General features: G+C 59.7%; 2 protein-coding genes across 4 annotated transcripts in view; one reads left to right on the top strand and one right to left on the bottom strand.

The window, feature by feature from the left end:
- Window positions 1–15,695, top strand: part of LOC122378583 (protein YIPF5-like) — a 118,978-nt gene that overhangs the window by 44,839 nt on the left and 58,444 nt on the right. The window lies entirely within an intron of this gene.
- LOC122378582 (leucine-rich repeat-containing protein 24-like) lies at window positions 3,371–6,563 on the bottom strand. Its single transcript, XM_043359816.1, has one exon. The coding sequence runs from the start codon at window positions 6,024–6,026 to the stop codon at window positions 4,104–4,106; it is 1,923 nt and encodes a 640-aa protein (XP_043215751.1). The 5' UTR covers window positions 6,027–6,563; the 3' UTR covers window positions 3,371–4,103.

Below are 15,695 nucleotides of genomic sequence, written 5' to 3' on the forward strand. Positions count from 1 at the left end.
CAAACGATCCTGCCGGTGTGACATTGTCGCACACGAGTGAGCACTGAGCGGTCGGTGCCACTGTGCCGGCCGTTCGGTGGGCGCCGGTATATTTAGGGGGTCGATGGTAACTGGGGAGTCGACGGGAGGTGGGCTAACACGCGAACGGCGCCGGCCGACACGCCATCGTCCCTGGCGGATTGGCTCGGTCACTTGATGCCGGCAGCGTGTCAGAGCTGTCTGCCCCTGCTTCCCGATTGCTCTGTGGTACTGCTGGCTGATTAGCATTAGCGCTTGTCGGCGACTGGACAGCATTTGGAGTTCAGTGGCCAGCAGTCGGGACAGCAGGAACGGTCGTTTATTGATTATCCTGAATTAGCCCCAGATTTTCTGCCCGACAGTGGTTATCCCGTGCTGATCCCGTGGAGTGCGGGGCGCACTGTGGTCACTGGTCAGCCTGCCCCGCTGTGTTCGGGGTTCACCCGGCCGGTCGTTCTCCACCCCTCTCCGGTGACCCGACCCCGTGTCTCTCCTTGGCCCCAGGTGAGGGCCGGCCGCCCCTGAGCCGGCCGCTGATCCGCCGATTGCGAACCTTGTTAGTGGACGACGGCGGCGGTTTCGGCCGATTGATTTAGTGCGGCTCGTTTCGCAGGTAAGCGCCGCGCCGAGGCGGCCGCCGTCCGGAATGACTGGGCCGCATGGAAGCGAGCCATTTGTTGTTACCGCGCCGGCCGGCCGCCCGGTCCATTTCCGTGGGCGGCGTGTGCAGTTTGTGTCGCCGCCGGGCCTATATACCAGTGGAATGCCCGGACTGTCGACACATCCAGGCGGCTGGCCCGCCCCTGACTCGGCCGGCCTTACGTTTCGGCTGAGCAGGCCGGGCCGCGAGCCGCCGATGTATGCAGATGGCGCTGGCGGCGGGCCGCGTGATCCGCGGGCAGCCGCGGTGAGCGCGCGGCGCCTCGGGTCGGGTACTGCGTCTCAGCTCCACTGCACCGCTGCCCCGCCGCCGCCAGCGCAACCGCCCGGATTAAAGCCGGCACCACTTCTCCGACCATATACTCAGCAATGGCCGGTATAAATTGTACGCGATGGTAGCGTGGGCCGCCGGAGCATGCTCCTGGGGATTCTCGACTCCGGCGCCCGTGCCATGGTTTAAGGCCGTTTGCTCAGGAACGAGAAACGACCATGAGTGTCTGCTCCTGACGTCTTATTCGATGTCAAATGTTAGTTTTAGCATCTAAATACAATATTTCCTTTCTCCTCGCCAGCTGGTATGCCATTTCTGATCCGTTTTGGCATTTTTGCCGTGCGGTTTGTCGGGCGATTAGGGTCGGACCCGTCAGACTGGTTCGGTTCCTGGCTCAGTCGGAACTCGGACGCGCCGAGCCAGCCGGGTGGACCGACCCGCCTCCCCAGCAATCCTGCAGACTGACCCGCCGGCGGCCGCCGCCTGCCGTGCCGACCGACCGGTGCTCCCGGCGCCGCCTGCAGCCGCTCTCCCCTGCCGACCGGCGTCCGAGGCACGTCCTGGCGGCTCGCGGCGCGGCGCCGTCCCAGCGGCAGGTGACTGGGCGGCCAGCACCCGCCGCTCTGCCTCACGACTCTCTGGGACTTTCCCGGCCCCGGCTCTCCCGGCCCCGACTCTCCCGGCCACGACTCTCCCAGCTCTCAGCTCGGCCGCAGCTGACTCTCTGTGAGCCGGGGCTCGCCGATCAGCTCACCTGGCTGGACCGGCCGGGCCGCCGCGCTGCCGGCCGGTCGAGCGGCACACTTCCTTCGTGACCTCGATCGAGCGAGGAAAGTCGGCCGCTCGCCGCCGCTGCCGCCCGGCCGATGGCTGTGATACGCGGTCGGCCCGACGCGTTCAGAGTTTTCCCGGCGCGACCGCCGCCACGGTCTCTGCATAGGCAATGGCCGGTCGTGTCATGCTGCCCGCCAGCTCCGACAGTCCGACAACTCGAGTCTGCCTGACGAGCGGACCGGCCGCCCGAAAAGGAGCGCTGACCGTTGGTGGTGCCACTGGATTTGAACGAATCCAGTCTCTTTCACGGAAGCTACTAACATTTGAATGAAAGCTGGCCACTGCAGAGCTTAGCATTCTGTTTAGCCGGTGAAAGTTTCCCCATTCTCGAGGCGTCTGTTGTGCGGGTTGTGCCGGCACGGTGGCGTGCACGGGACTCCCCGTGCCGGCCGTGTGACAACAGTAACTTATCGACGCCCGGCCGCTTTGTTCCCCTGATTGCCGGCCTGACCGGCGGCGTGTCTTTACGCCTGGGGGCCAGCGGCCGGCGCCGGCACTCATATAATATTTCCGAGTTAATTAGTAAATTGCCGGCCATCAGCCGTCAGTGTGGCGTCCACCGTGCACGGTAGGCCGCGTCGAGCCGCCGACGGGGCCAGTGCTGACCGCTGACCGCTGACCGCTGACCTCTGCAGGGGTTGGTAGCTGACCGTTTGGTGTTTGAGCTCCAGTGACCGCGGACTGCCTACTGCTGACCGTTCGACCTGTAACCGCTCACCGCTGACCACTGACCGCTGGGCTTTGGCCACTGACCGCTGGGCTCTGACCGCTGCCTCCCGACCTCCGAGCTCTCCGAAATCAGCAGCGCCGCTCGGTGAGCGCGCGGCTCTCTGAAATCAGCTCCGCCGCCCGGTGAGCCGTCCCCGGGGCGGCCGGCTGTTTGTCGGACACGCGGCTCTCTGCCCCGAGTGGGTGTGGGCCGGCCTGTTTTCGGCGCGCCCTGTCGACTCGGTGAGTATTTGTGTCGGCCCGGCCCGGTGCTCGACACGAACCTCCGGAGACTGGGCGCCGCCGGCCAGCCGCCTCCCGGAATCACCGGCCGAACTGATAGCGCTGCTCGTTAGTCTGAGAATAGGCTCTGATTGGCTCCAGACCGCGCATGGATGCACTCAGACAGCTGAATCATTGACAGTGGCTGGCGGCAAACAGCCGTCAACGGCTTCTGTTGACGGCAGACGGCCGGAATAAGCTGCTTTCCGTTTGTCGATATCGGTTTGGGTTGTGGTGAGTTGATGGAACCTGTTGGTGTCAGCCGAGCTTCCCTGACCGTCGCCTCAGAAGGGAATGCATCTCCTGCCAGCGCGATTGGATCTTTTGCCCACCTTGGATGGATCTTTCTCCATCGGGAGTGGATCTATTCCTCTCCTGAAATACACCCGTCTCTCGCCCGGAGTGGATCTATCTTTCTCCTCGGGCTGTTCGCTGCCGCGGCGGCAGCGTCGTATCAGAGTTTTATCACCAGACATTAAATGCTTATCGTTGGTCATTAAATATTGAACGTGTTATAGCAGATGACGACATTATCGGCAGACACCCATCTGCGTCCCTGTCGGACTAAAAACTCGGGCCGAACGTGAGGCGTTTATATATACAAAGAGGCTCTTTATTTAAAATATGCTGTGATTGCGACAGTCGACCGCGTAACACAATATAGTTAGAGAGATGCGCTCCGACGGTGTCCGTCTGACTAGATATACCAATACTAGGAGGGGCGGCGGGCGCGCTGCCGGCTCGCTCTCCGCTAGCCGAGGACACGACGACACCACATTGAATCAGCGCGCCAGCGGCGCCTGGCTCACCGGGTCGGTCGGCCAGAGCGCGCCGACGTGCTGCGAATCACGATCGGCGGCCCCGACCGGCCGACCCTGCGACCCGCGACCGCCGGTCGTCAGCCGCACAGGACGCGCCGACATCACTCAGCGACGCGCGACAACGGTCTGTCTCTCCTGGCTTGTTGATACACTACCACCTCAAACGTCCGTAACGGTTCGTAACAGACTCTGACACTGAGTGACACCGACTGACGGGGCGGGGCGTGCCGCAGTTGTCCTTGACGCGGCGGACACGCTGATCGCTCGGTCAGTTCACTGCCAGTTACCACACTCGCGCGCACGTCACTCACACCAGCAAACACAGCAGCTGCTGCCGCGAACAGGCGCGTCTCTGGCCGGCCGCGCTACTGGCCAGTCCGATCTGCGGCCGCCGCTGCTGCTCTGTCACGTCACTTTGGCTTATTGCGACACTGGAGGCGGCGCGCGGACCGTTTTGTTGTGACCCGCGCGCCGCTCGCCGGCCGCGCTGGCTCTCCGCCGGGCCCGCCTCAGACATCGGTGCCCGCCGGCTGGCCGACCCTGTCTGCCGGACCGCCGCCCTGCCAGCGGCGCCGGCCCGCCGAGCCGACGCTGTCCCGCGAGGTGCTCAGGTCGAACTCTGCCGAGGAGGTGGAGAGGGGGCGCAGGCCGTCGGCCACCGCCGGCTGCGGGCTGCCCAGCTCCGGCATCGGCAGGCCGAAGTCGGCCGGGTAGCCGTAGACGGCCGGGTCGGCCGAGCGGCCCAGCTCGGAGCCCGCTGGCGAGCCGAGCTGCTGCAACTCGTAGCTCTCGTCGGCCAGGTGGTTGACGTGGCCGCCGCCGGTGTACACGGGCGTGGCGCCGTAGCCGGCCGTACTGCCCTCACCGCCCGGCGCCGGGCCGTACGGCGTGCTGCTGCCGTACAGGGGCGTGCCGCCGTAGGCTGAAGTCGTGCCGTACACGGGCGTACCGCCGTACACGGGCGCGGTGCCGTAGGCGGGCGTGGCTCCGTAGCCGGCCAGGCTGCCGTACTCGGCGGGCCGACGTCCGTCGATTTCGTTGATGAGGTCGGGCGCCGAGCGGACGTACACCGCCGGCGAGCCGTAGCCGAGCTCCGTGAGCCGCGGCGGCTTCTGCACCGGGTTCACATCGTCGTCAGGCGCCGTCTCCACGGTGACAACACTCCCGAGCCCGGACGGCGGCGGCGGCTTGCTCTTGGCCTCCTGGTCCTGACGGCGGCGCAGGCGGCGCACCAGCAGGATGGCGCAGACGGCAATCACCAGCAGGAGCAGCAGCAGGCCCACCACCAGGCCGGCCACCATGCCGGCGTCGGACGGCTGCACCACCGGCTCCGGCTCGCCCACCGACAGCGTGAAGCTCGTCTCGGCGTCGCCGGCTCGGTTGGCGCCCACGCAGACGAACTCGCCGTCAGCGTCTCCGGCGCTGACCGCCGGGATGATGAGGCGGCTGACGCGCTCGGCGCCGCCCTGTTGGACGACCCGCGGCCGCCGCCCGCCCGGCAGTATGGTGCTGTTGTCCAGCTGCTGGCCCCGCCAGAACCAGCTGACGCTGGCCGCCGGCTCGGCGCTGATGCGGCACGTCAGGGTGACGTTTTGACGCGCGGTGACGGCCAGCTGGCGCACCATGGGCAGCAGCTGCGGACGGCACGCGAACTCCTCGGGACGCAGCTGCTCGAACGTGCGGCCGGCCAGCCGCGGCGGCCCGTGGCACGTCGGTGCGATCGGGTACGGCACGTTCTGACGGTGAAGCCAGTCGCGCATCGGTCGCAGCCGGCAGTCGCACTCCCATGGATTGGCGTGCAGCTCGACGTTGTGCAGACTGCGCAGAGCCATCACAGTTGGCTCAGCGAGCTCACGAAGACGGTTACCGCTTATCTTGAGGATCTCGAGGATGTTGAGAGCGTCGAACGCCGGCGTCTCCACCTCCAGGATTTGGCAGTCGCTCAGGTCCAGCTTCACAAGACCCGGCACGGCGGCGAACGCGTCAGCAGTCACCCGCTGGATGGGGTTGTTAGCCAGCTTGAGCTCGCGCAGGGCGGGCACGCTGCGCAGCGCCGCCTGCGGCACGGAGGTCAGCTTGTTTCCGGAGAGGTCAAGGTCGATCAGGTTAGTGAGGCCGGCCAGCGCGGTGTCGGCGACGCGTCCCAGCCGGCAGTTGGCCAGGTAGACGCGCTGCAGGTTCACCAGGCCGGCGCGTCGGAACACCTCGGCCGGCAGCTCCCGCAGCTCGTTCCCGGACAGGTCCAGCACCTGAGTGCCCACGTCCAGTCCGTCCGGCACTGCCTGCAGTTGGGCGTTCTGACACTCCACCGCCTGTCGGCCGTACTTCCAGATGCACTGGCAGCCCTCCGGACATTTGCCCTCGCCCTGAACGGCCGGCATGAGCAGCAGCAGCAGCACCGGCACGGCGGCCATCGCTCGCCGCCACCGCATCGCGCCGCCTGCCGCGTCCGCCGGTCTCTGGGACGCCTCGGGCAAGGCGCCGGTTCCGCCCGACCCGCAGGCGCCGCCTTCCTTCCTACTCACGACCGCCGCTCGGACGGCCAACGGTACCTGGAGAGCGGCGGCCGGTGACGCCGCGCCGCCCAGCCGGCGCTCCCCGCCGGCACGGAGTGCTCTCACTGTTGTTCGCTCGGCCAGCCGAGCAGAAATTCTCGCGCTGGGAACGGTCTCACACGCCGGAGCGCGAGCGGAGCGCCTTTGTGGGGGCAGTCCAGGCCCGCTTTCACCGGTGATTCTCTGTCCGCCGTGGCCTCGCGACGCTGGCCGCTCCCCGAAGCCCGCAGCCGCGTCACAAAGAGCTCCACCGCGCGGGCCGTCCGCGAGCACAGGCTCAAATTGCGTTCTCTCAGCTCACTCAGAGTTATTCACAATGTCTAACACCACCGCAAGGCGAAGTGATATCCAGAGTCGCTGTAACAGCGCGCACAACACACCCGACGCGGAACGCTCCGACTCTCTCCGTCCCCGCGGCGCGACTGGTACCGCGGTGGCGTCGGTGGCGTGCCTTACCTCCGCCGCCGCCGCCGCCGCGCCGCCCGCCGCCCGTCGCCCGCCGCCCGCCGCCGCCACTCCCAGTTCACATACGAGTGCGCCTGCGCGATGGCGGCGGCGGCGGCGGCGGGCTGGCGGCGGGCCGGTCCGCCCGCTCGGGGCCGATTTAAATGCCCTGCCGTGGAGACAGCGCGGCGGCCGGCCCGAGCCCCAGCGAGGCTGGCGCGGCGCGCGCGGCCACTGACCGCAACTCGCGACGTCCGGCGGCGCCAGGTGCGACCGCGGATCGGCGGCCGGTGCCGGACGGATGACGGCCCGGGCTGGCCGCCACACCTGTCAACATGGACCGCGTGCCGGCGCCGCGCCGAACCAGGCCGACGCACGGCGCGCGGACGTCAGACGGTCAGTCGATGGAGTCGGTGGGGTCACCGGTCCGGTCCGCCGAGCCCCCAGCGGTGTCTGCGATGCAACCGGTGCAGCGGGGTTCGCTCGTGAGGCCCGGTGCCCGCCCCGTCTGAACCACCCCGGCCTGAAATCGGCTTAAGTGCCGGCGTGCTGGCACCGCCGAGAATGTCGTGCCGACGGCGGCGTGGCCGGCGCGGTGACGTACTCCCGCCCTGCTCCGCAGCCCACAGCCCGTGGCGCTGAATATAGATCCGTGTAAACGACCAACGTCACCTGTCAAACATGTGCCCCGAGGCGGCGAGCGAGGCGGACAGATCCGGCGTCCAGTCGAGTGGAGAATTCCGGCTCCAGATTGGCTTTGAAGTCTCTGTTCCTCTATCCCCGCATTCTCCTCTCCCCACCCTGTTACGGTGGCGCCGAGTCTTGGCTATCGTTCGGTCACTCAATGCGCTCTCTTGGCCACCTGGCCCCCTGTTCTGTTATTCTCAGAGGTCCCCGGGCGCGCCCGGTCGGTCCGATTCGCTGCCGTATCAGATTTTCGGAGGCCTTTCATTGTGTTTTGCCGCTCGAGCGCTTCACGTCCGAGAGCGAAGGGAGCTGTTTGCCTGGCTCGGCTCGGCTCGGCTCGGAGAGTGGGGTTCCTGCCTCTGCTGACAGAGACGGGTCGCCCCAGAACGGGGTCCAGCTCACCGTCCGACTGCTGACTCTTCCGGGCGACTGGCAGGAAACGGCTCTGTTTAAACTCGCCGCTGCTGGGAAAAGCCTGCGGGAAACAGTTATCGTTTGTCAGCTACAAAGGAGTCGGCCGGCCAGTTAGCCGGGTTAGTCGAAGTTAGTCGATGCTCTGTTGAGACTGCTCTTTCAGCAGTCGATGAGAACTTTGGTCGGTCCTGTCGCCCGTGCTCTCGTTTGTCCACGCGGAGTTGTACCGAGAATTGGCACCGCGCGGGCAGCCGGAGGGAGGACGGGCCGGCGCCGGCCCAGCTGCGCCCCCGATCGTCGTGCCAAGGAGGGACGGTCGCTGCATTATTCACGACTGATGAACGTCGCTGTGAACAGATATCTGCCTATGTATGCCGTCATCAGGCGGCCGGGACGGCGGAGGAGCCCGCGCGGCCGCGGACCGAACGACCCGGCCGGCCGGCTGACCGCCGCGCCGGGCCAGCTCCCAGCGGGATACGCTGGAGTGGACTATTGACTGACCTCCGAGCCGCGATAGTGGAGCCGTAAAGCCCTGTTCACGCCGAGAGTGGCGGACGTCAGCCAGCGACTGCCGCCGTCCTTATACGCGACGGTAGTTGCTAGAATCAGAATAAAGCTCAGTATGCAGAAGTTTGTATTTAAATGCAAATTTCTCGTAAGAAGTTTGGCGTAGATTTGTTGGGATGGACAATTCAGCAAAACGAAACGAAGCGAAGTTGGTTCTGAGAGACTTTCACTTCCGTCGGCGTCCGAATGAGCTCTGCATATCGTTTCCTTTTCGGCTTCGGCCAGGTGACGATCAGTCAGAGTACGCCTGCAGGAAGTGAGTCCATAGAAGTCGCGGCACCACACTCGGCCGACGATTCTATTCTCGGGAGCTCGTGCTCGGGCCGAATTTATTCAAGGCCCGGCGGGGTTTCCGCAGTGCGCCCGTTCCGGGCCGACCGCCGCGCCGGCCGGCGCGGCAGTTTCTCGGTCGGCAGCGGTTCAGTGCTGAGAGTGACTGCCGCCGCGGCCGCTCGCCGGAGCCATTACGCTCAGCGCTGCTCGCCGGAGCGCGGCCGCCGATCGCGCCTTTCCGGTGAAACGCCAGGTAGGACGCTTCCGGCGCCGTGCGACCACCCCGGCGCGCGAGGCCGGCCCGTGGAGGAAATCAGAGCTGCGGCGACGATCGGACACGCTCGGCTGGCCTGGTCGTTACGGTCCCGGGCACCAGCTAAGAACATTAGACCGCGCACCTGTCAGCCAATGACTTTGCTGACTGGGAATCCATATGGCACCGTAAATTTGATGAAAAAGAATGGTTAATTAAACAGCTCAGGGAAAGGTCAACTAAGGCATTGAAGTCGTACGTGGAACACACGCCACGCCTCCTGAGACGTAAGCACGCACCCGGCCCCCGGGGGCTTTGTGTGCACTCGGCGGCGGCAGCGGCGGCTCAGTTCGTCATTTCGGAGGGATTGCGAGGCGCCGGCTGAGGCTGCCTGCTGTGCTGTGCTGTGTGTCTGGGGACGGCCGGGCGAGGGACCGGCGGTGGCGTCGGTTTCCGGCGGCGGGGACGGACGGTCGGCAGCTGACATACGTCTGAGCGCGGTGACGGATGGCCGACCGGCTGCCGGCCGGCCCCGCCCGCCGGCAGACCGGCAGCAGATGAGCCGTCCGCCGCCCGGGACGGACACGGCCGAACCCTCGCAATCAGAGCGACGACAAGACGGAGCCGCCCCGCCCCGCGGAGACGTAAAGGAAACGGTCCACCCGACGGAGACACGAGAGAGCCCTGCGACAACATGAGGGAGCGGGAACCGCCTCGCGACGACGCGAGTGAGCGGAAGCCGCCCACGGAGACACCGGGGAGCCGATTCGCTCTGCAGAGACACAAGGCAGGGGATCCGCCCACTCCGCCGGGTGACAGCACCGTAGGGGCCATCCCTCACCAGACAGGACGAGGGTGTGCGGCACCCTGCTGCTGCTGCCGGTGCCGTACCGAGCGGGATTTGCGCTCAGGGGAACCTCCGGTGAGATCTGTCTTCCTCACGGCAGTGAGCTGACGCTGAGGGCGCCGCTCAATCCATTAGAGGCGTAGGTGTTAGCTGAGAGCCGTGTGGTGGCCAGATGACTGCTGGCGTCCCCCGTATGCGTCCCCGTATGGCGTCCACGTGTGTGTGTGTGTCCCCTCCTTCCACTGCTCCCCTCGGACCAGCCCCAGCTGCAGATGGTCTCTGACCCTCCCCGGTGGGCGAGGGGACGCCGCCGGCCGGTCCGCTCAGGCTGCGCTGCAGGTGCGTGGGTCGCTGGACGACCCGCCGCGCTGGGGTGATTAGTTGTCGACTCCCGGTCCCAGCGATCATCACCGGGCCGACAGAGCTGTTTGAGGAGGAATCACGCGCCAATACGCGATCTAGCCGGGACGTGCCGGACGACTGATGACCTCCATCTGACCGGTCAGCGCGGCCACCTGCTCCCGCTGACTGCCGTCCAGGGACGCTCGGCCGACCGACCGCCTACCGGGCCCAGCACGCGGGTCCCCGCGGCCGTCTGGCTCGGCTGCCGCCGGCACACCCGGGGGACCCACGTCAGAGGCAGCGATCACGTCCGGCTCGGCCGCCGGCGGCCCGCCGAGTGAGAGGACGTGATTCCGCTGTCACCGCCTCCAGAAAATATTGCACACCAATCGCGGCCGCAGCCAGAAAGACGTCTGTTTCGGTCTGAGATTCAAAGTGGGCTTTGCTCGATGGCGGTTCATTGTTCAGCTCGGCTCCTTAGCCTGTCTACCCTGCATATTTTCGTGCTTTTCGCCCGGTAACAGGTGGAATGATCGTGATAAAAAATTAATGATATAAACTACACTGGTTAGTGGTTGGTGGCAAACTACCTTCATTTGTTTGATTGACGTTAGCCTTTAATCCGTTCAGTTGAAGCAAATGCGGCTATTGATTGTGCCATACAAATGCGTCCTTGTATGGCGTGATTGTTCCTCCCAAGTTACGTATGGTACAGTGAGTGAAATTGTATCAAGCTATTCCTCACATACTGCGTAGCTACAACTTGCTACCATCTCTTTGTTAACGTCGCTCGGATGGCGGTTGTTGGGTCCCAGTGAAGATGGCCTTTGGCCAGGTGAAGCAATGGGGTCAGCCCAAGTTAGTTGAGGGCGCAGGGTGCGTTCAACAGGGAGAGCACGCTCAACTTTCGCTTTGAAATAATGTCCGCTTCCAGGAGAGACCTGTGTGACCTGCGCTTTGCAAAGCTGAGTCTACGTATACCGGAGTGAGTGCAGGTCCTGAGCGTGCTCATCTACTAACTCGGTACAATGACGCCATACATAAAAGGTTAAAAGTGAAGGACGTCATATCATTGACGCAAGATGAGGCGAAGGCTCTGGGTGGACGGTAATGCTGCTTTATCTTATAGCTCTTTGACATATTGCTTGTTATTCTTAGCCTACTTTGTATGTTTTGTTGGCGTACTTTATAGACTACTTTGTATGTTTTGCTGTCGGCCGGCGGTTTTACATTTCGCCTCCGGTTACGTCTTTCTCCGTCTGGCCAGGAGATATAGCCGCCTCGGGAGTGAGGTAACGTCTGCCGCGTCATCGATGTCAATATCAGAGAGTGTCCCGGAGCGACCTGTGACCTATGAGAGCAGCGCTCGACCCCAGGGCCCGCCGGTCTGTCGGGGGTAACGGGTATTCCCCGTCCCGCCTGAGACTGACCTGGTGGGGTCAACCTCAAGTGACTGGCTGCTCACGATGGAAGGTGGGGACGGTGACCTGACCAAGTCTGACCCAGCTTGAGAAGACACGGATGAAACACGAGTGTTGATCTACGATAGGTTTCATGGATGACTGGAGAGAGTGGCATCGTCTGGCCCCACTGAAGGAGGCCCCTGGTCCGGCGCCCTGCCCCGCCGCGCCGACCGCTGGTGCTTGCACTTCCCCCGACACGAGCACCCTGCTGGGGTGCTCGTGTCAGATCGGCGGGGCAGGGCGCTGGGTCAGGAGCAGGACGCCCTTGTCCGGAGCAAGATGCCCGTGTCTCCTTCAGTGGAGCCCAACAGTACCAATCTCTCCAGTGATCCGTGAAGCGTACACGAGCCTGACACGGGCATACCGCCCCTGACCCGGCGCCCTGCCCCTGACCCTACCGCGGACTCCCGCCGACCGGCTGCGGCTGATCAAACCCTCGTCTGTCGTCAGCCCCCGCCACCGTCTCTCCCCGAGTCAGATCCAACGCCCGCTCCGTCAATATTGGATGCGCCCGGGTGGAATGGGCCAGTCCCAACTGCCGAGCCTGATTCGCACGGAGAGAGAGCGCTCTGGTAAAGGCCAGTTCGACTGAGTAGTCCGGTGTGGTCTTGGTTTATGTCACGAGTTGGCAGCTGAACTTTCCGTTTTGCTTTAAAACGCTCGGTATGGGTAGTAGGGGCGGATGCGTCAGAATGGAGGACGGGCAGAAATCCCTGCGCTGACGCTGCGTTGGTCTGGCTCAAACCTTCACCGAGCGTTTGATCAGCGAGTAATCGCTCACTTGTAATCGAGACTGGCAAACTTGGCGCATTAATCAGGAGCTCAAAGACTGGGGCGACGGCTCTATGACCAAACTGCTCAACTTGTGCCCGTGTCGGCTGAGTAGTGGCCGTGTGTGTCAGCCGGTGTCTGCGACTGCTGGTAGCCGCTAACCTGCACGGCTTGTGGCCGGCCCCGGTGAGGGACAGACTTGTAAACGACTCAATTTTTTTTGAGTCGATTCTTTGTTTGAGTCTGGAAATTTGAATCGATTCATCAAACGACTCATGATGTTAAATTTAATTGATTCGAATCAACTCATGACTCATCAAGTTCCTCGATAAAATGATTCGAATCAACTCATGACTCGAGCAACTAGCCAATGGAATGATTCGAATCAACTCATGACTCACACATTTTGATGAATCGATTCAAATCAACTCATGACTCACACGACATTTTTATTGAACTTATTTCATTCAACCCATGACTCACTATAGGCATTTGTTGATTATTTGACTCAAAGCTATGATAAAATGAATATGCCGCATACCACAATTGTATTAAGCAGCATAGTAGCCTTGACCAAAGATTCAAGCAGCTACCTAGTAGGACTAGGTACATAGGTACCTACTTTGGCAAACATTGTTGATGCAGTTTCCAGTTCATAAGTCCCAATTCCACTTTCGAATTCTAATATTCCTGCAGATTGGGCTACCTATTCTGTAGCATACTGGTCACTGGTCAGTCTTGCTTCAATTTCTTATCTTGTCACCTACAACAAAGCAAACAAGTTCTAACTGCAAGCAGTCCAGAAAATACTTCAAATGTTTGTACACATCACTTCCATTCAGTTTGCTGTACACACCCAACAATATTTTGGGCTGTAGAAATCAAATACCAATAACATATGAGGTAAGTATGACTGAAATCCATTTATAATGGACACAAATCCAATTGAAGCAAGGCTGACCAGTTGCAAATCTTACCTGCCTTTTCAAAGACATTGACATACCAATTACCAAAGTCACTGTGCCCACCGGAAATCGCAGTTCATGTCTGATACCCATGGCCTTGGTTTGATATTTAAATGCATTTCATAACTCAATCAGCTTTGAAATTATTTCTATCTGTATGAAATGAATCTAAGGCATTCTCCAGAAGCCGTGATATTGAACAGATTTTTAGCCAACTGGCGCCGCATGGTGGCGCTAGCAGAGCGTATAACACTAGCGCTCTACTAGCGCCATCATACGGCAACAGCTGGCAAATAACTGAGTCAATACCAATGCCATTCTCCAAGGCCAATGATTCCGTGTTGATATGAAAACGGCGCATTTGAGCGTCATATATGCTAAGCCTTACGCACGCTAATCTACTGCATAAAGGTAACAATTTTGGAACACGATCGGGAAGAGGACAAAGTCTCCACTCTAGCACATACTAAACGCCTAATGACATTGATACAAAGACCCCGAATGCATTGACGAGTAAATGTGCATCAGGAACGGATTTTCCTACTTGTTCATCATAGTGATACGTTTGTAATACGCAATTACTCTGCTCATGGATCCCAATATATTCCTGTCCGGGGCCGGGATGATTCAGTAAATGTCACCGAGGTTTTTTAGCGAAAACTCCGAGGGCCGTTAGGCCCGAGGTGATTTTGCTAAAAAAAAGCGAGGTGACATTTATTGAATTCCCGGCCTTAGGGCTGGAAGGTGTTTCCCATCCTGCCAAAAAGCTCACAACTATATGATAGTGACGTCAGCAGCCGTGTGGTTCAACGTGTTTAACCACACCCCTTGAACCACACGGCTTGTATAATTAATAATAATAATAATAATAACATTTATTTCGCACCAGGTCGGTACATATACAACATGACAAATTCAGTCAACATGATAATGTCACCAACATACACATCAACATACACTCTGCACACATCACACCCATGCACAAGAGACAATCTTGGCAGTTTGACATCAGCGAATTCAGACCTGCATGAGACGGGCTTGTACCACTCTTTCTAGATGGGCACTGAACATATTGCTAACATCTTTTCGACTGATATCATTTATATTTAGTTCCAGCAACTCATAGTCAGTTCTGATTTTCCTATGGTTGCGTGCAACCAACCCTTTCTCGCCTATGGCCCTATTCAGATCATTTATTATGCTATTTTGACTAGATGTAGCTCTCTTCCAGAAAAGAAGCTGCCTACTCGCTATCAGCATTGGACATGTGAGCATCTTTAGCTCCATGCACAGGTTGTGGTTTCTCGTCCATCTTGGAACTTTAACAAGTTTCTTCAAACAGGAGTGATAGGCCACACACAATTCACGCATCGCCTTTTTCCCTCTCAGCATACTCCACAACTCACAGCCATACATGCTTGTACAAAATGTCCTGAAGAGCCTAACTAGAGTGTCCCTATCTGCAAAGCCTAATTGAGCACAAAGCATATTTGTACTATAATACATAAATCGTTTAACTCTGCGCATGTCAGAACTATCATCCAAATCACATGAAACTGTGTGACCCAAATATTTAAACTCCTGCACCCATCCAAGTTTTTGTCCATTTAAATAAATATCTGCAGTCTGGCTGTTGGACAGGTGTAGTTTTCTATATGGCTTTTGTGGCGGAAACAGCAAACACACTGTCTTCTTCGTGTTAAACACGACATCAAGCGCTAATGCAGAGTGCTCACATTTTTGTACCAACGTTTGAAGGGCTGACCTAGTTGGAGCCAAAAGCACTAAATCATCAGCATACGCAATCACATTCACGGCACTTGGACCCATGAAACAGCCGATCTTCAGCTTCCTCAATACAGTAAGAAGGGAGTCAATGTAAACATTAAATAGCATCGGGGATAACGATCCACCCTGCCTTACACCATTCTGAACGTTGATGGTGTCGGATTCACTACCAGCCCATTTGACGCTTAGTTTTTGCGTCCTATACCACCTTAAGAGGAGCTTGACATATGGCAGAGGTACATTACGATCAGCAAGAATGCGAAAGATATTAAAGCATTGCATATTAAAGCATTGCATTAAACTTTGAAAAGTGTGGTACAGTGCACGTGCCGTTTAAATTTATCTTGTTCCATGTTTGATGTTAGGTTCTGACTGATGAAGTCACTGCTTCATGGATCCCCAGTTGACATCATTTTTAGCAGCTGTAGTAAAAGGGGCTTAGGTGAGCATGAAATTCATTGTTCTTCTTACGCCTTATATTATTAAATATGACCTGAATCTGGTTCTAAAATACAAACTGTGAAGCGAAGTGAAATAACCATGGCATGAGTGTTTTACTTTGCAACACAAGGTTGCTCAATTGGAAAGAAAATATTTTCTTCTTGCACAGTACACAATTTTCCAAATGAATTTCGGGAACGGGTCCATCTGGTTCCAATGCTGACCTAGTCTGACCGGTTCTGGAAATGTGCCAGTCAGACTGGGTCCGGGTCCGGGTCCCAAAATTTTCCA

Source organism: Amphibalanus amphitrite, unplaced genomic scaffold (genome assembly GCF_019059575.1).
Source record: "Amphibalanus amphitrite isolate SeventyFive unplaced genomic scaffold, NRLGWU_Aamphi_draft 000062F_arrow, whole genome shotgun sequence".
In the NCBI taxonomy this organism is placed as follows: domain Eukaryota; kingdom Metazoa; phylum Arthropoda; class Thecostraca; order Balanomorpha; family Balanidae; genus Amphibalanus; species Amphibalanus amphitrite.